This window comes from Propithecus coquereli, unplaced genomic scaffold (genome assembly GCF_000956105.1).
Source record: "Propithecus coquereli isolate 6110/MARCELLA unplaced genomic scaffold, Pcoq_1.0 Scaffold19, whole genome shotgun sequence".
Lineage (NCBI taxonomy): Eukaryota > Metazoa > Chordata > Mammalia > Primates > Indriidae > Propithecus > Propithecus coquereli.
The window spans coordinates 3,697,828-3,715,767 of record NW_012143856.1 but is presented as its reverse complement, the minus strand read 5'-3'; the positions used below and the strand labels follow the sequence as shown (position 1 = coordinate 3,715,767).

General features: G+C 40.8%; 1 protein-coding gene across 5 annotated transcripts in view; it reads left to right on the top strand.

Annotated features, from left to right (window-relative positions):
• Positions 1-17,940, top strand: part of KCNAB1 (potassium channel, voltage gated subfamily A regulatory beta subunit 1) — a 387,202-nt gene that overhangs the window by 132,074 nt on the left and 237,188 nt on the right. For 2 of the 5 annotated variants that reach the window (XM_012642895.1, XM_012642893.1), the window contains exon 1: positions 4,818-5,038. The exons of the other annotated variants lie outside the window; for them this stretch is intronic. In XM_012642895.1, coding sequence (XP_012498349.1) covers positions 4,818-5,038 — 221 coding nt within the window. Of the gene's footprint in view, positions 1-4,817; positions 5,039-17,940 lie in introns of those variants that run through there. 5 annotated transcript variants of the gene reach the window in all.

Genomic DNA, 17,940 nt, shown 5'->3' with positions numbered 1-17,940 from the left:
TACAGAATGGAGTTGATAACAATGGCACCTTCCCTGGAGAACCAGGTTCTTGTGCCATTTCATCTCTATGAGGCTTCTGAGGCTCAGGGAGGAAAGCATCCTGCTCAACGGTGCAGGGGAAGGTGGGACAGAGTAGAGCTGGCATTCACACCCAACTCCAACTGACTGCCCACCCTGAAGTCTCTTGAGTTACCATGGAGACTCTAAGGTGAGCATGAGGAGATAGGGCATTGGGATGTGAGTTATGTGGCCTGTGGTCTGTTCCTAACTAGCTCTGTCACCATGATCCAATATAGCTGACATTAATACTAAAGAATTTCAAATATTACAGAATGCATAGGGACGAGCTGAGACCCAGGCAAAATTGAAGAGCAAGTGATAATTTGGCCCTATGCAATATTGCAACCTCCACCTCTCTCTAAAAAAATACCTCCTGGCATCTACAGAACAGGAGGAGAGCTTAGAATTAAATGAGTAGCCCCCTCATATTTCAGCTGAGAGAAAAGGGGCACAGAGAGCTGTAGTGATGCACCCAAGGTCATTCGTGAAGTAAAGAAAGCCCTTAAAAGGGCAAATTAGCAAACTAAGGTGATCATTAAAAACAAGGGAAAGGACTAAAAGTGCTAGAAAAACAACCACTTCTTGTATCAAGAGTCACCATATGGAGGCTTTATGATTTTGTGGAAAGGTATAAATCGGTAGCTGTATTCGGAGCTCTTTGCTGGAGCACACTTGCAATATCAGCTTAGGATGTATAGAGTGGCGTGATAATGATATTTGTCAAGATTTAATAATGTCTTTTAGGATCATCTTCTTCAGTGAGCTCTAATGGTTTCTTATGACCAATAATATAAGAATTAAAGTGAACAAACCATATATCTGTATCAGTTTGTCAGGGCTGTCAGAATAAAGTAACACAGACTGGGTGGCTTACACAACAGAAATTCAATTTCTCACGAATCTGAGGTCAAAGTGTTGGCAGGGCAGGTTTCCTCTGAAGCCTCTCTCCTTGGCTTGTAGATGGCTGTCTCCTCGTGTGCCTTCACGTGGTCATCCATGTCTGTGTCCTAATCTCCTCTTCTTACAGGGGTACCAGTCACGTTGGGGTAGGGCTCACTGATGACCTCCCTGTACCTCAGTTACCTCTTTAATGGCCTACCTTCAAATGCAGTCACATTCTGAGGTACTGGGGTATTAGGGCTTTAACATATGAATTTTGGGGAACACAGTCCAGCCTATAACAATGTCTGTATCTATATCTTCATCTATATGTATATTTTTGGGTCTTATTTAAACCTGAAATGATTACAGTAAGGACTCCTCCAAACTGTGTGACAATGAAAGGATACCTATTCCAAGTCTAATTACCCAGCTTAAATAGCATGTGGCCTGTTAGCACAAACTTATTAGGAATGAGCATTCTCTTAGCCAACTGTTATCTAATTTCCGGGCTCTCAGGCCCACTGCTCCATTACTGCTGGGAAGGGGGAGCACAACTGAGGGAAACCACCAAGCTGCTGGCTGGCTGTCAGAATGCCTGTGTGGTGTCAGGTATGAAAAGGCACACTGTGGGCAGCAAGAAAGAGACTGGCACTGTGAGCATCCTCTGGCCTCAGGCCTTTGATTCCCTTTGAGGCCTGCCCTAAAGCCCGGGACGCTCATCTAGACACAAGAGGTGCACACATGAATGTGGGGCAATAATTCACTCCTTTTAAGTGTGCAGGCTGTGCTTAAACTAGAACGTGCAGGATTTTCTTTCTTTCCTACTTTTTTTTAAGGAATCAAGTTTATCCAAGAATATGGCATCTTCCCATCCACCTACCTTCCTTCCTCCCTCCCTCTTCCTTTCTTTGTTTTCTTATCTCCCTCTCTCAATTATTTATAGCATGAGGGCCTGCTATGCAGAAGGCACTGTGCTTGGTCCTGTGGGGGATAAAAAGGTGACTCAGAGGCACTCTGCCTTGCATGTTTTATCCTGATAACCTATTCCCTGCTCTGATTTTGGTTATGCTTTCAGGCGTTGCTCTGCTAGCTCTTGGCAAACCTGAAAGCCACTTCAGCAAACAGTGTCCAGACCTTCCCTACCCTCAAAGGTCTCTGTCTTCCCTGCAGAACTGGCAGCACTCCCCCCTCAGCCCTGAGCCACCCGCGCTCCTCCCCGTTGGTGTCCAAGCTGAAGCCTCTGGCTCCTGACCTCTTTGGCCGCATGGTTCTCAACTCATTCTGTCTTGCTTCCCAGGCTGCTTTATTTTTTTTCTTTTCTGAGCTGTTCTTTCTGATTCCTCCCACTTCTTCCTCTTCTCGTTTTGACTCCTTTCCCGATTCACATTGATCATCTCCAATGAGCTGGCTGAGTGTGAAAAAATAAAGGTTCTAATGATCTGCTTCCTCTCTGCCCACTGTTGTTTATTCTAGGGAATAAGATATGCTTCAAGTGCTCCTCCCTGGGAGCTGAGAGGACAAAACAAGGGTCCTAGACTCATCTCTCTCTTTCACCAACCCTCACTCATCCCAGCGTTACTGCTCAATCATTGAATATTAGTCAATATATTTATTTTTTACAGTAAAGAGTGGGAAGGGTGTGAAGGGTAAAGGATGAGATTTCACAATATGATTTAGATCTTATCTGCAGGTTATACAATGTTAAGATTCATGTTTGGAGTAGAATTCAATACAGGCACATATTCTACTTGAAAATTTCATTCTCCAGCTTAATTCAGTTGGGAAGATATGGTCAGACCAGCTATTATTTTTTAATCACATCGACATAGCCAGAGTGTGTATCCTCCCCAAACCTGGCTACCCCTGGGATGGCTGTCTCCCTCCTCTCCTGCTAATCAAGTCTGACCCATTCTTCACATCTCAGGCAAAGTCCCAGCCCCCTGTGAGGGCTGCCTGGGCTTCTATGAGCTCCCTGAGGGCCTACCCCCTGTCTCAGCCATCTTTGTGCCCCAGTAACAGGCAGAGTCAGGTACCTAACAGGAACCCAGTAGAAATGTAGGGAATGAATCAAAATGAAGAACTTTCTTCACCTCCTGAAATTCCTCCTGTTTCTCTCTAGTGTACTTAGTGTCTGTAGCACTCATTCAGACAGGTTATAATGTGCCTTCCAACACTGTTGATTAGCCCCTTTAAGACTGAATGTGTTGTCTTTTCCATTCAGATTGCCTGTTCCTTGAGGAGGGGGACAGTGTTTCATTTTTTTCTCCATATTGATCTTTATTGCCTAACATAGAGATGGTGTTCACAGATGTTGTTGATTTAAATGCTATTTCTTTTTGCTTGACAGTGTCTGTTGAGAACCACATTTAGAAAGCTGATTTTGCAGAAATCATAATTTTATTGTAAGTAAATCTATGAGAGGGGTTTGGTTTCCATGCATTTCAAACGGAAAGGGAAATTGCCAGGCAATTGGTGCTTAGTTTGTTCCAACCACATGTATTGAGCGGTTGCTTTGCCTCTGACATACCTGCCTGCTGGGGTTCACAGTCCACTCCACAGGGGTTTCTTGCTGCCCATTTCTGACCTGGAATTGGTGCTTGTTCTTTCTCACCAGCCAGACACAGGTGATCAGTGGGCAGTGTGTGTGGTCCCAGCCACCTGCCTGGACCTTGGGGAGGGGGTGCTAGGGACCTGCTGTTCACTTAGTGCAGCCCCCTGGGTGGTGCTGAATTGCTGCCCCTCCCCAATCCCAGTCCCTTCTCTGGTAGCCAGCATAGATTTTCCAGTAAGTTAGCAGACTTGACTCCAAAAAGTCTGCACTGTGCCTTTTGAGGAAACTTCAAACTTACCTACTTAAGAAAACGACGTGTAGAGGGAAAATGAACCCTGACAAGGCTAATAACAGGGATTCCAAGCCATATCTTAGCAAGCCAGTCACAGAGTATTCACGTGTTAATTCACTGGCGTGTTCCGCGGCAGAAGCACCCCCTCGCTGCCTTTCCCCAGTTCCAACTGTTGTGCTGCGGAGGGGATTTGGTGTGAGTCTGGGCAGAGCCCTTCTTTATGGAGCAGCCCTCCCGATTCTGTCACAGCCAGAGTCTGGTGAAAGTGATCTTTGCTTTCCCATCTCGCACAAAGGCAAAGGGCTCCTTAAACGGATCTGCCTGCTCCTCCGTGCAGCCGCAACCCCGTGTCAGCGCGGGCTCAGCCACCCAGGCTTTCGCCCGAGAATGAGTGGGGAGGGGTCTTGAGAAGCCCCACGTCCTCCCGGAGCGGAGGAGGGAGGGAGCTGACAGCAGGAGTGGATGGAGACCACTGGTCGGCGGGGACCCGCTTGCGATTAGCTGTTCCTTGGGGCGCTCTGCGCGCCAGCTGAGCATCCTGCCTGTGGTCCAGAGGATGCTGGCGGCGCATCTTGCGGTAAGCCTGCGTTGATTTGAGCCATCGCCCAGAAGCGAGCCCGCATTCAGACAGCGCGGACCGGCTCCGGGCAGGGCTGCGTGCAGTCACCATGAATGCTCAGCTCTAGGCTTCTGCAAAAGCCTCCCGACTGCATGGATTTGGCTGTTTAATCAGCAGATATTACAGCCCCGGAAGATTTGCGAGCCTGACCCACCCTCCAGCTGCTGTGACAACTTCGGGGTAGGCTGTTTACTTCTCTTAGTCCCGGTCCCCGGGACTCTGTCCGGCACCGCAGCCACTCGTGCCACTTTGCCAGCTCTGAAGTCACCCGCCAGGACTCCTCTGACGGCACCCCCGGGAAGGGGAGCAAGGAAGGGTTAAAAGACGAGCAGAAACCCTCCCAACTGCTCAACCTCTCGTGACTGCCTGTGTTCTGGGGTTCTGAGAGGGCCCGTGCGCTGCCCGGGGAAGCAATGCAAGTCTCCATAGCCTGCACAGAGCACAATTTGAAGAGTCGGAATGGTGAGGACCGACTTCTGAGCAAGCAGAGCTCCAACGCCCCCAATGTGGTGAACGCAGCCAGGGCCAAATTCCGCACGGTCGCTATCATCGCGCGCAGCCTGGGGACGTTCACCCCTCAGCATCATATTTCTCTCAAAGAGTCCACGGCAAAGCAGACTGGCATGAAATATAGGTATGGATTCCCTCTGCCCAGGGTTTCCGGGTTCTATACAGGTGCAGTGGAGACAGTTCATCGGTTTTGAAAAGTGTCTTACTCGTCGGTGGGTTGCTTATTTTAGAATGCTCAGGTGTTTCTAAAATAGCTCCTTAGGAGGATAGAAAAGCCCAGGGTGGCTGTGTGTGTGTATAATTTTTTAAAATGTGGCCCATTTTCTATATTCTATAGTGTTATGAACACCTTAGGAGCTGTATAAATTCCAGTCCATAGAAAAAAACACACTGCTGGAAACTGGTATTTAGATCAGGGTAGTTTTTCAATAGCAAATGTGTTTGTCCTATTTTGTGGTAAAGACTGTATTTTCTGTGGTTATACTATCAAAAATAGTTTTCCGTCTACTACTACACTCTTATTTATCTTTTGAAAGACCAAGGTAACAGATGCTATGCAAAGTTTTTAAGGAAGTTGTTGCAGAAAGAAACATCTATAATGAGAAATTAGATTGAACACTGCCATACTTATACCTAAATTACTGCTTGAAATAAAACACAAACCTTGCTGTGAAATATAAAGAAAAAAGTCAATTGTTGCAATACTACTAGTTTCCTTAAAAATTTTTAAGCTCACTCTTACTCTATGTTGCTTTCCATAGTTGGAAATCTTCCTGGTAATAGTTGATGCTCTCTCTAATAGGGAAAGACTTAAATTTGATAAGTAGAAAATTTCATTATTCAATTATGTGACTCCTGTCTCCGCATTATAATTGCTTCGTACCAAACCCTCTTGACTTTATTTCTTAAAACTACTGTGCCTCTAGTTTCTGAAAGTGTTTGTGGATGTAGAGGAGAGAAGCTACTGACACATCTTCCAAAGGCTTTGATTACTCCAGTTGGCGGATATGTTTTGTTAATTGCTTAACCATATCTTGTCTTCGTTAGGAACCAGGATTTAGGATAGGATGAATTTCCTTTAGTTAAAATAATGCACACAATGCACACCTAACCTTGTATTTGCCATGTGGGGTTGCTAAAATAATCATTTAAACCTATTTCTATAAAAGTTGCCCTTGAAAAAAGTTTCTTTGCAGAGATACAGGAAGGCTTCTCATTGTAAAATGTCAAACACTGTTGTTTTGATATATTTTTGAGCCATTAAGAGATAAAGCCCTTGATTAGGGAAAAGCAAAAGAGTCATAGCTAAAGCTCTTTGCCCCAACTGCAGTACAAATGCAAGCAGCCTGGCTGTGGTCTACTCATTGAAGCATCAGCTGTGTGAGTACCTTTGCTTTTCCCAGTATTCCCATGATGGAGAGTGGGGACCAACAATAACTGTTCTCTCAATGAGACTGCAGTCTCGAGTGCACTGGTGTTTTCTACTGCTGCTGCTGGGGAGGCACACAGCCCCTGCCCTGTAGATACAATGCTGCTCTGCATGCAGTTCAGTTGTAGAGATGGAGGTGAGCTGCTGCTTTCTTGGGCAAGGTCCCCAGGAACTAGATACTAGGGGTTTGAATTGTGGCCTCGAGCAGTTTAGCAGCACTATGAACTTCCTTTTTGTACTAGAAGAAATAAAAAGTAACACCCTTCATTTCCTGTTGCAGAGTTTCATAATTGCTTGTGGATGATTGTGTTGGAAGAGTTTCATTTTATGAGGGCTTTTGGAAGTCAGGAGATTCCCATTAAGGTTTTTCTGGTAGCGCAGGTCAACTCAAATTGGGTGATAACTATCTCTGTTTCCCAAAAGCTCAGTGTGTGAACAAGATTCTTGGGTACCTTTCACAACTGGCAACTGAATACAGCTCTTCTCTGAAAAAAAGCCATCTTCAGTATACTTTGAGTTATTCATTGTTGATGGCCACTAAACAAGATGCCTCTTCTCCACTCGCCTTCTTATTCTGATCCACTCCATCTATTACAATCAGATGGCTTGTGTGTGTGTGAATGTGACTCACTTCTCTCTTTCAAATTCTACTCTGAATGACCTTTAGGAAAGAGATTGTGAGATTATGCCAAATGTACACCAAGCTTTCTTATGGCTAAAAGGGGGAGGGAGACAAACTATATATTAATACTTTATCAAAACTGATAGAAATATCTTTCATTAGCCAAATTATCCCCTTTTTTACACTGTCACTAAAATATAATATGCATATATAGACTATTTGTTAGTGATAATGAATAGCAGAAAATAATAGATAATGCCATAGAATGGGGAAGGTAATTGGCTGGGGTAAACAACACGTACATTGCCTAAAAGAGCTAAAATGGGAAGTTAGTGGCTAATTGTGGTCATAATAATATTCTCATCCTTGCAAATGGTTTCCACAGGCAGAGCTTTCAGGGCATCCATAAATACCTTAGATGATCAAAAATATTGTCTTTTTGTGCATTTTTCTGAGGAGGGGGTTATAGCTTTCATCAGAATTTGAAAGAGTCTACCACTCAAAAATTGTCAAACAATGGTGTCATTGAGTGAAGAGGAATTCATTTAGTCAATAGAGTCAACAAATACTTGTTGAACCCCTACCCTATACCAGGAAGTTTACTAGGCCTGGGTACACAAAGATGCAGAGGCCCGACAAGGTTTGGAGCTTACAGTCAGGTTGGGGAAATAGACCATGATTAAGAAAAAAACCACAAATAATAGAATCATCTATTGCGAGACATTCCTATGAAGGCTATGTTTTGGGGGGTCATAGTCATGTCTGGACCAACTTATTTTATCCATTTTGAAGGCTACCAACTCTACTTTAGTTCCAGAATTAATGATTACATCTTGGGGTGTGAGTAATCGTGCCCATATCTGCCACCTATTTTGTTATCTCGGGGACTTCTTTCAGGTCCAGCCCTGATGTAAGGTGCTACCTGGCAGTTGAGGACCCACTTATAACCCTGATCAATAAGTAGAATGCCTTCTACTTATATAATGCCTTATGAGTTTTAAAGCCCAACCCATTATCATCACCTATGATTATCATCCATTAATCAAGAACTCATGGAATTGGGATTTTAGAAAGAATTAATATACACTTATACAAAACATCTAAATTCTGTAAGAATAGAATGCTCAAAGCCACTATTACATTCACACCATCATTGTGCAAGAATCTTGCATAAAACTGGTTATTGTTTCAAAGCTGAAGATGAGAAAAAATCCACTACGACATTCTGCTATTCGAATGCTACTGTTAGCCTGAGAGAATAAGATTCTACCTAATGTTTGTACTGGGGACTATCCTGCATGTAAATAATACAGGACTATTCTATTTCTTAGAGGTTTTTATGACACATAATATTTGTACATATTTATGTGGATACATGTGATATTTTGTTATATACATAGAATAGGTATTTAGGGTATCCATCATCTCTAGTATTTATCATTTCTGTGTGTTGGAAACATGTCAAGTCCTCTTTTCTAGCTATTTTGAAATATACACTACATTTGTGTTAATTACAGTCACCCTACTCTGCTATCAAACATTAGAATGTATTGCTTCTATCTAACTGTACATTTGTACCCATTAACCAACCTTTCTTTCTCTATACCCCACTCTTATAGTGCTCACAATTGTGCTTTGTTAATATTTGAGAGTTCTTTCGTTTTAGTTTTATGTGTGTTTTTAATCTCAGAGTTCATCACATTGTGTTAGTTTGATGTATATTCTGCAACTGTACACGATAGATTTACACATGACAGATATAGGTACATTCATGAACCTTTCATCCTAAGAAGAGCAAATCACTCAGAACAGAAGTTAAGGCAGATTTGTTTATTTGTTTTTGCATGTTTGGTTGGTTGATTTTTTAAATATATATAACTTTTTAGAATGATCCAGCTACTAGTGTTTGACATGGTTTCAGAGCTTTTGTCGTTCAGAATTGAGCACATTTCTACTGATAAACTCCCTCCTCTTCATTTTAAAGTTTTTATTTAGTTCTAGAACAATTGGAGTATGATGGGCCCAATATCATTGAGAAAAACTTTATTTGAAACATATATATCTATGTAAATATAATTTTGTGCTCTATGGTTACATAAAACATGCTTTGAAATTTTTAAGATAATTCTTTACAAAAAATAGTCTGAGAAATAATCTTTAAATTCCACTAAAAACTCCACCTTTTTCCATTTCTTTAGGTTAACCACACTTTACCATTAAATTTTTTTAAAAATAATTATAGATTCACAGAAATTTGCAAAAAAATAAAAAAGATACATGGAATTTCCTTATACCCTTAAATTCCAAGTTTCCCCGGGGGTAACATCTTGCTTAACTATAGCATGATATCAAAACTAGGAAATTGACTTTGGTACAATCCACAGAATTTATTCATATTTTACCAGTTATACATGTATTCATTTTTGTGTGTGTGTATGTGTGTGTTTCCATGTCTATGCAGCTTTATCACATGTATAGATTTGGGTAACCACCACCATAGTGAAGAATCAGAATGGCTCCATGATCACAAGTCTCTCTCAGGCTGTCCCTTTCTCGTCATATCTGTTAATTCTTCCCCAATTCCTGACCCTTGGTAACCATCAATCTTTAAGCCATTTCTATAATTTTGTTGTTTGAAGAATATTATATAAATGAATAGTAGATATTGAGATTGGCTTTTTATTTCACTTGGAGGGTTTGTGCAGGGAAGTTATGAGAGAGAATCTTGTGGCCGTAACAAAGAGTTGGATCATGGTACTCTGAGGCCAAGGTGAGCCGTGGAAACATAAGGGAGCAACGGCAACAGAGGGACTATTAAAGATTTTTAAGCAGAGTGTCTGTCTGGTTACAAAGTTCTGTTAAGAAAGGATTAAACTGACAGTTCCAAAAAAAAAGGAAAAAAAAAAAAAAGAAAAGAAAGCATGTAAGAGTTGTAGGTTTGAAATAAGAAAATTCGTGTTGAATTCCATGGCATTCTCTATTTTCCTTTAAAGAATCAAGACTATATGGAAGACTCAGACCAGATACCACATGCCTTTCCCATGCCATTCCTTTCACAGCCTCTTTATTAAAGCACTCACTGCATCCACTGTTCCTTACCTCCCACGAATGGTGGGTAGATTTTGAATCAAAGCAATTCAAGTGAAAGATCAATCTTGTCAGCCGATTACATAAAAGGCACTGAGTGCATGTGTGTGTGTGTGTGTGCATGTGAATCTCCGTATGGGGAAAAGTGGGAGGAAATAGGTGGGCTGAAAAGGAGGAAGACAAGAGCTAGCTCTGTGGCTGAGTTTCAAATAGAAATATTTGATTTTAGTCCAGAGAAAAGAGCAGTTGGTTACTTAAAATGCCAATTCGGTTTTGTTGTTGTGTTTTTTTATTTTTATTTTTTTGATAAAGAATACCATTGTCATTTCCACTGACACTCATGGGTGTGGGCTTTCTTCTCCGCCTCAAGGCAAAATGGTGAGAATGGGGAGGTGGAGAAACCTTCCTAAAAATTAGTTGCTGATTCAATCTCACAGAGTTTATTCCACCTCTGCAAGGCACCAGTCAGAAGTCTGGCATCCATGGGATGGTGAGAAAATGGTAGGAGGAGAGGGAGCCTCCTGGAAGTTATTAGGCAAACATTGTTCCAGTTCCATGGTTTTAGAAGTGCGTGTAGGGGGGTATGGGTCTGTGGGTCTGTGTGTGCGCATGCGTGTGCATGCACACGCACGTGGAGGAATCGATTCAAGCAGTTTCCAGAAACAGCTCATTTTCTAGCTGCTGGCTTCAATCTGGTTGCTACACATGGAGTCCTTAATCCCAAATCACTCAATGATCCTCTTTAGAAGTATACTCATTTTAGAGAAATTATTTTTTAAAAAATTTTGCAAACATTTCAATTTATGGTAATTTGAGAAATGTTTTGAGAGGAAGAAAAAAATCCCATCGCATTCGAAAGGAAAATCAAATTCCTAAATTTCACTTTGATTTTTCAAATTCATTTCATCAAATTCGTAGCCTATCCTCAGTATATCAATTCATGAACAGTATAAGATCTGGGTCTGGTGAATCTGATCAAAATATAGAACTCTTGATTCCTTTAAGTATTCCTAAAAAAAACCCTTTTAGGAAAGAAGACCCCCTTATGAGAAGAATTGAATTCATAAGCATTGATTAATACTTGTCCTTCAAGAATTTCAAAGCCATTCAGATAAATAGCTATTAGACATAATAAGAAATGATTTGATGTTGCAAGTTAATCATGTTTTAATGTAAAAAGACATTTTTGTAACAAATTTTCCACTCTTTTCAGAATTAGGAAATAGAGTGATTGAACCTGAAGAATTTAAGGCAAAAGTCTTTAAATTTCCATTTCAATACTGACAATCATTAAAACTATATGATCCCCAGAAATGAGCGAGTTAGCAATGTATGTTGTTGAGGAACTTTAGATGCCATCCAGTGCAGGCATTTTATTTTATACAGAATGGCCAGTTCCTTGGTCAGAGGAAGCCAAGGAGAAGGCCAAGGCCAGACTGAGGTCTCCTGACTCCAAGGGCAAGGGTACGGTTCCTCGTGCTCCTTGAGCTTCTACATTGTGGCTTCTTGGTTAGGCCCCATTTTTAACACAGGAAAGAAGCACAGTGTGAAATGCTTCTAGAAAGGACAATTCTCTTCTCTACATATGCACAATCTGCAGCTCAAGCTTTTATCTCTAGAAGAAGCAAAGCCCTGCTGTGTGCTGAGAGAGCCAGACCAGCTTTCTCCGTCTCCTGCAGAGCCATGAGGACCCCGATGTGCTTCCACAGCAGCTCTTTACTGACGCACGTTCTGAAGCTTGACATAAATCAACTTCCAAATAATAGTGTGCTTAATGTCACGCATCTCAAGCACTCGTGTCTCAGAAAGATCTACAAAGCCATGGGCACAGATAATTGGACATCTCCACACTGAATAGGAAATGCTCATTTGGGCATTCTGTGCTGAACATACTTAACTCTCCTCCATGTTGTTTTGAAGATTACTTTGAAAGCTTGCTCCTAAAAGTCAGAACTGAAATGCATTGAAAAATCCTTATTGCAGGTTGATTTTCAGTTACCCAGATTGGAAACCAAAACAGAAGCCCAGCAGTGATTTTTTTTTTTTTCTTGGAATCGACAGCTAGGGAGGACTCTGAGAGCACTCGCACAGGCCATCTGGTCCAGCCCTCATGAGAAATCTGTCCTGTTTTTCCAATTTGCACCATGCAGCAACTACTTGTAAAGGCCTCTGAAGAAATATTGTGTAATCTCCTTTCATGCAGTCATGAAAAAATTTGGCTCTTCTTTCTGAGAATTAGAATCATTCATTTAGCTCTGAGTCCTAAGAGGAAGCAATAAGGTGGAGGTGTTTAGAATTCTTGTCTGTTGTCTGGACCCTAACAGTCAAGTCAAGGAGGAGAACGGAGATAAAAGATTAAGAAGCAAGAAACCGAGGGCTCAGCAATGAGGCAAAGGAGGCACACCTGGCATGCGGAGGATCTCAACTTTATGCTGACACCTGGGGAGGGGCTTCTTCCGCATTCTGGTCCTAGCACTGCTCATCTGGCCTGACTGTTCTACAGCGGAACCATCCAAGAGTCAAAGAAAGAGCTCCCTTCTTGCAATCCACTTGCCTTCTTTAAAGCTGCATCGGAAGCTTCTTGGTCTGTCCTACATTGAGATGACAATGAGCTAACTATAATTTCCTGCCTCCTGATACTTGAAAACCACTGCTATGACTCAGATTCCTAATTTCCAGAATGGCTCCAGTCCTTTCCTCCTAGATTTCATTTTGATTCCCAACCATAATTATGACTCTCGTTCAAACCCTCTGTATGACTCTTCTTTGAGTCACCCAGTGCTGGATATAATTCCAAGTAAAGGTCTAGACTATTCAGTATAGAATAGCAAGATTGCCTAATAACAGAAATATGCTCTGTCCCTTTGTTGGCATTGCCTGGTCATGCTTACTGTTTTAGGAAGAAAACAATTGTCTTTCATACTTTGAGTCAATCTTTGAAAAAACTTCTGGGAAACATTAAAAAAAAATTGTACCTGTTTACTATAATAATGGAGGATGACTTACACTGATACATAGAACTCTTATGAGATCCTCAGCTCCAAAGATTATAGTGTACCAATTGAAGTCTCTTGGGTTAAAGAAATATGAAAAGGTCAAATTTGATATATAGATTTCAATGGTAGTTGAGTATCCAAATAGGAAACTAACAGCTTGTAATATGACTAATTTGCCTTTTGATATGCTCTTTTAGAGAAGTCCTTTTTAAACTAGCAGGTATAAGTATAATGTATAAGTAAAGGCAACTGTATCTGACTAGTATTATTAAGAAGAAAAGTTTTCTGTATTGGTAATTGACATCTTCCAGGAGAATGCCCACGGAAGGGCCCTACTCTAGAAATTCGAAGCACACTGATGAGTTTGCATCTATTGGAAAGCCCATCTGGTATAACAAAGCCCGTATAAGAAAAGAAAGCTTTTTCCTGAGGCACACATACTAATAAGCACTCTCTTTTCCATTTCTTTAAAATAGTTTCTACTTACAACTAGGCTTTTATCTTACTGGATTTTTGTTTTTAGTGTCTTTGGCCTGAGACCATGACGAGAAGCTTGTTATAAAAACCAACTGTGTAAATTACATGGCTTTAATGAATGTTACTTCTCTCTCCACTGAAGAACCACAAGGAACTCCTTTGAGGCATTGGATGGAAATAGACCTTTGACTCACTACCACTCCATTTCCTTCCTCTATACACACAGCTCTTCTGCATTATGGTATCTTTGCATTTACTTAAAAAAACTGGAAATGCTTAAAGAAATCTAGACAGCCTGATCCCAGAAAGTTTTCATCTTGATGGAAAACATATTTGTTTTGTTTTAATGAAGAGAAAATAAACTAACTACTGCTATAAAGAAACCCAAATAGAAAGAGGGAGTTGGGAAATTCGTGGTCTAAAGTACATTTTAGCACTCACTAACGGCTTATATTTCATTTCCAAGAAAGAAATTTAAAGTTTTGCCTTCACTCATATACGATTTCTCCAGAAGCAATCTTCTGGAAATCAGGAGGCTCAGATCTTAGTCCATAAAAGCTAGGGATAATTCCTTAATCAGAGAAACAAGTAGATATTTGCCTGAGAACTCCAAATTCCACCAGATATTTCCTGAGGCTTCAGCAGGACCTTCTGTGGTTTTGTTTTTAAAACAAGAGGTGATTTAAAGGGGACACAACAAGTATCCTTAAGAAGCAAAGGTAGAAATTTCATACTGTATTATTCATAGTTTCCTATTGCTGCTGTAACAAATTACCATAAAGTTAATGCCTTACAACAATACAAATTTATTCTTTCATAGTTCTAGAGGTCAGAAGTCTAAAATCAAAGTGTCAGCAGAGCTGTTTTTGTTTTTGGTTTTGTTTTTTTTTTGCCTTTTCCAGCTTTTAGAGGTCACTTGCATTCCTTGACTCATGGCTCCATCCCCCATGTTCCAGGCACATCACTCCAACCTCCAGTTCTGTCTTCACATCTCTTTGTTCTCACTTTGATCTTCCTGCCTCCCTCTTAAAGGACTGCTGTGATAACATCAAGCCCTCTCTAGATTATCCAGCATAGTCTCCTCATCTCAAAGTCTTCGACTGAATGACATCTACAAAATCCCTTTTGCCATAGAAGGTAATATACTCACAGGTTGCAGGGATTAGGACATAGATATTGGTCAAGGGCCATTATACAGCCTGCTGCACATATGCAAATATGTTATTCAAGAGAGGGAGAGTTAAAGGAACACCACTGCACCAAGCATTATCACCAAGCACCATCACTTTCTCTAGAATCTAAGACTTGTTCAGGTGAGGCAAGAGGAACAATGGGATTGCGGAAAATGCAGGGCGCTGTGGGTTTTCTCTGTGTAAGGCTACAGCTTGGGTTTTGAATCAGAAATAAAAATTCCCATTTACAGTGTAAACTCCAGTGTGATAAAGTTTAAACAGTTTTATCTCGGCCTTGGAAATTACTATAACAGCAGCTACTGCCTGAATCTGCTCTGCTTCCTTCAGCTCCTCACTAGCACCTCCTAGGAGCATCTCTCTTTGCATTTTTTTTTTTTTTTTTTTGCTACTATGACCTAAGTACAAATTAGAAGCTTCGGGGGTGAACATTAATAGAAAGACAGTGGATAGCCATAAAGATAAAGCTGTAATTAAAATGCTCATGGCTCAAAAATATGTTAATATCTGCCTCCCAATTTCATGACTATCATCAGTGAGACATGGCAATCCAGCCTCTCTCTGGCACTTGGAGGTGCTGGGAGATGGAGCAGCACATCTTTCACACTGGTGAGATGCGTCTGGGAGGCTCTGCGCACCGCATCACAGAACTTAACCTTTCCGTAAAACTCATGCTGTCCCTGCTTCGTTAATGTTGTCATAGCAGTGTCGTGGAGGAGGAAAGAAGGAGTTTATTCTGGTAGAAATTCTCAAGTGTTTAAATCTAAGGCGGTTCCCCTCTGTGAAGCTCTTTCTTACCTATCAATAGAGGAAGGTTGTTGTTCCCCAGCTTCTATCCCCTTCCAAAGACCTGCACCTCTTCTATCGCTGCCTAGAATATTGGGCTGTGAAGATTATACTCTTTACTCTAATTCATTGAAATCTACATACCTTCTTTTAACATGTAAGCAAAAAGAACCAGATTGCATCATATTTGGAGAGAAATACTAGTGGCTACAAATCAAAGCGAGTTAGAAAAAAGATTTACTGGGAAATCCATCTGTAGGAGACACAATGCTTGAGTAAGATAGAAATGAGGAAATGACCCCTTTGGGACCTCATTGACTGTGAACTGTGCTAACCCCCTGAACTATAGATCTAGGATGCAAAACATGGGTTAGAATGCAAAGGTGGGGGAAGTAATTGTAAAGTAGGAATTGGAAGTATATTGCTATAGAGTCGTTCATAGGGCTAGGTAACTCCACATGCATTTTCAACTTGGTAGCGTCATCTTTCTGTAGATAGGACAGTGTATTTAGAGTCAACAGTGTACAGCAAGCCCCTCTAGGAGTGCTTTGAGGGTAGAAAGGGGAAGAGCCTGACTTATCCTTGCTGTCCTCCAGCAGGGTCCGCATTCTAACGCAGAAAAGACATTTTCCTCAGGCCTAATGCAAATGCAATGATGACAACATTGGTTAACGCTGACAGCAGAAAAGAAAAATAAGCAAATCAAAGTCTGTGTGTTTATTCTGCAAATGAATTCTGCCTGATTACAGGTCATTGATGGCAATTAATGAAGTAAATGTGATGAGTTTAATGTGTTCTTCAGTTTCATTTCTTAGCAGGAAGGCAATACTATCATGTGACAATCCTACCAATCAAAGTATTTGGCCTTACTTTAACAATAATTAGTTTTAGAAGTAGAAACATTCATAAAATGTTAGTTTATAATTTTGCCTGTTGGCTATTTCTTGTCAAGATATTAGCCTGGTCTATAGTTACTTTGAGATGCAAATACTGTGGGGATAGGGTTTGACAAAAGACAAATGCCAGTTATCAGAATGTCTGAATAACATTCTTAGCCAATAAAATACTTTTTTATGCTGGTTGCCTCATGTAAACATTTAAACCAAGGGATTAAAAGAACTTAGTATTATTAGTATGCTTGGGAAAAACTCTGAAAGGTAGTAGTGAGTAAAGTATGCCCATTTTCAGTTACAACAACTGAGACACAAAAACAGAACTTACTGATATATTGTACAGCCTAAAACGGTGGACTTTGGGGTCTAATTCTAAGTTCAGGCAGCTTCTGGCCTATTTTGTCTTATGGTGACCAGCATATGTTTATATCAATAGTGACTTAGGATTAAAAGCAGTCTAGCATGGCAAATGCCATTTCTGGGCAAGGTTTTACTTTCCCTTTTCAACATGAAGCAGTGGATTGGTCCAGGTGTTTGGTATCTCCCATCACTACTGTGCCCAGAAAACCAGGGCAGGGGCAGGACCAGGGGAGAGTGGTACACAGAGCATGCACTGAGGAGCTCAGGGATGATCTCAGCATCCACAGGACGATAGGAAGTTCAGCAGCCACTGCGGTTTTCCATTTTTACTTTTGGCAGTTCAAGCTATTAGAAATCTGCCTCAAGGGAAAAATAAGTACCTCGTAGGGTGTTAATAGGTAAATATATATCAAGCTCAGGAGGTAAGAGATATTTGGAAGGTGATTTTTTTTGGCACGTATTCATCATATATTTAGCCCATCATTTATCTTGAGTGTGTGTATGTGTGTGTGCTTGTGTGTTTTAAGTGCACACACATACATGGGTAGTATGGGTGAAAGACTCGGTGGGAACACAGGGAACTATCGCACCCATTTACCCAGCTTTGTCTTTATTGGCAGTATCTGTAAGACCTGGTAATCCTTTTCAGGGTTTCAGGGTTGTTTTGAAGATTGCATGAGACAATGTATGTAAAGGACCAATTATTATCCATTATAATTTTCATTAACATCAATATCAGCATAGAATGGGACAAGGGGACAAGAAAAAAATGAAGTTCTTTGAGCACATGATATCTTTGCAATAGGTCTTGCTATTTAGCTTTTTCTATTTTGTTGGCTTCAGAATATTCCTCTTTTAATCACCACCAGTTCTAGCACAGTCATCTGGTATGTTCTAGATGATCAATAAAGGTTTTTTTGGATGGACAAATGGATGTATGAATGATCCAGTTTTCATAAGCTTCAAAGGCTTCTGTGGGATTGTATTAGGTTATTAAGTCTGAAATGTCCTATTTCCTTAAGTACTAAGTTTGACAGTTGATATCTCTGACATTTCACTTTGACACTTCTTGTGTTATTTTTGTCATGAAGGTACATCTTAATCTTTCAAACATACATTTTGGCTTGTGATTATCTTTCAAATTTTTTTAGAGCAATTTTTGTGATACCATGGATAAGTCAAAAAT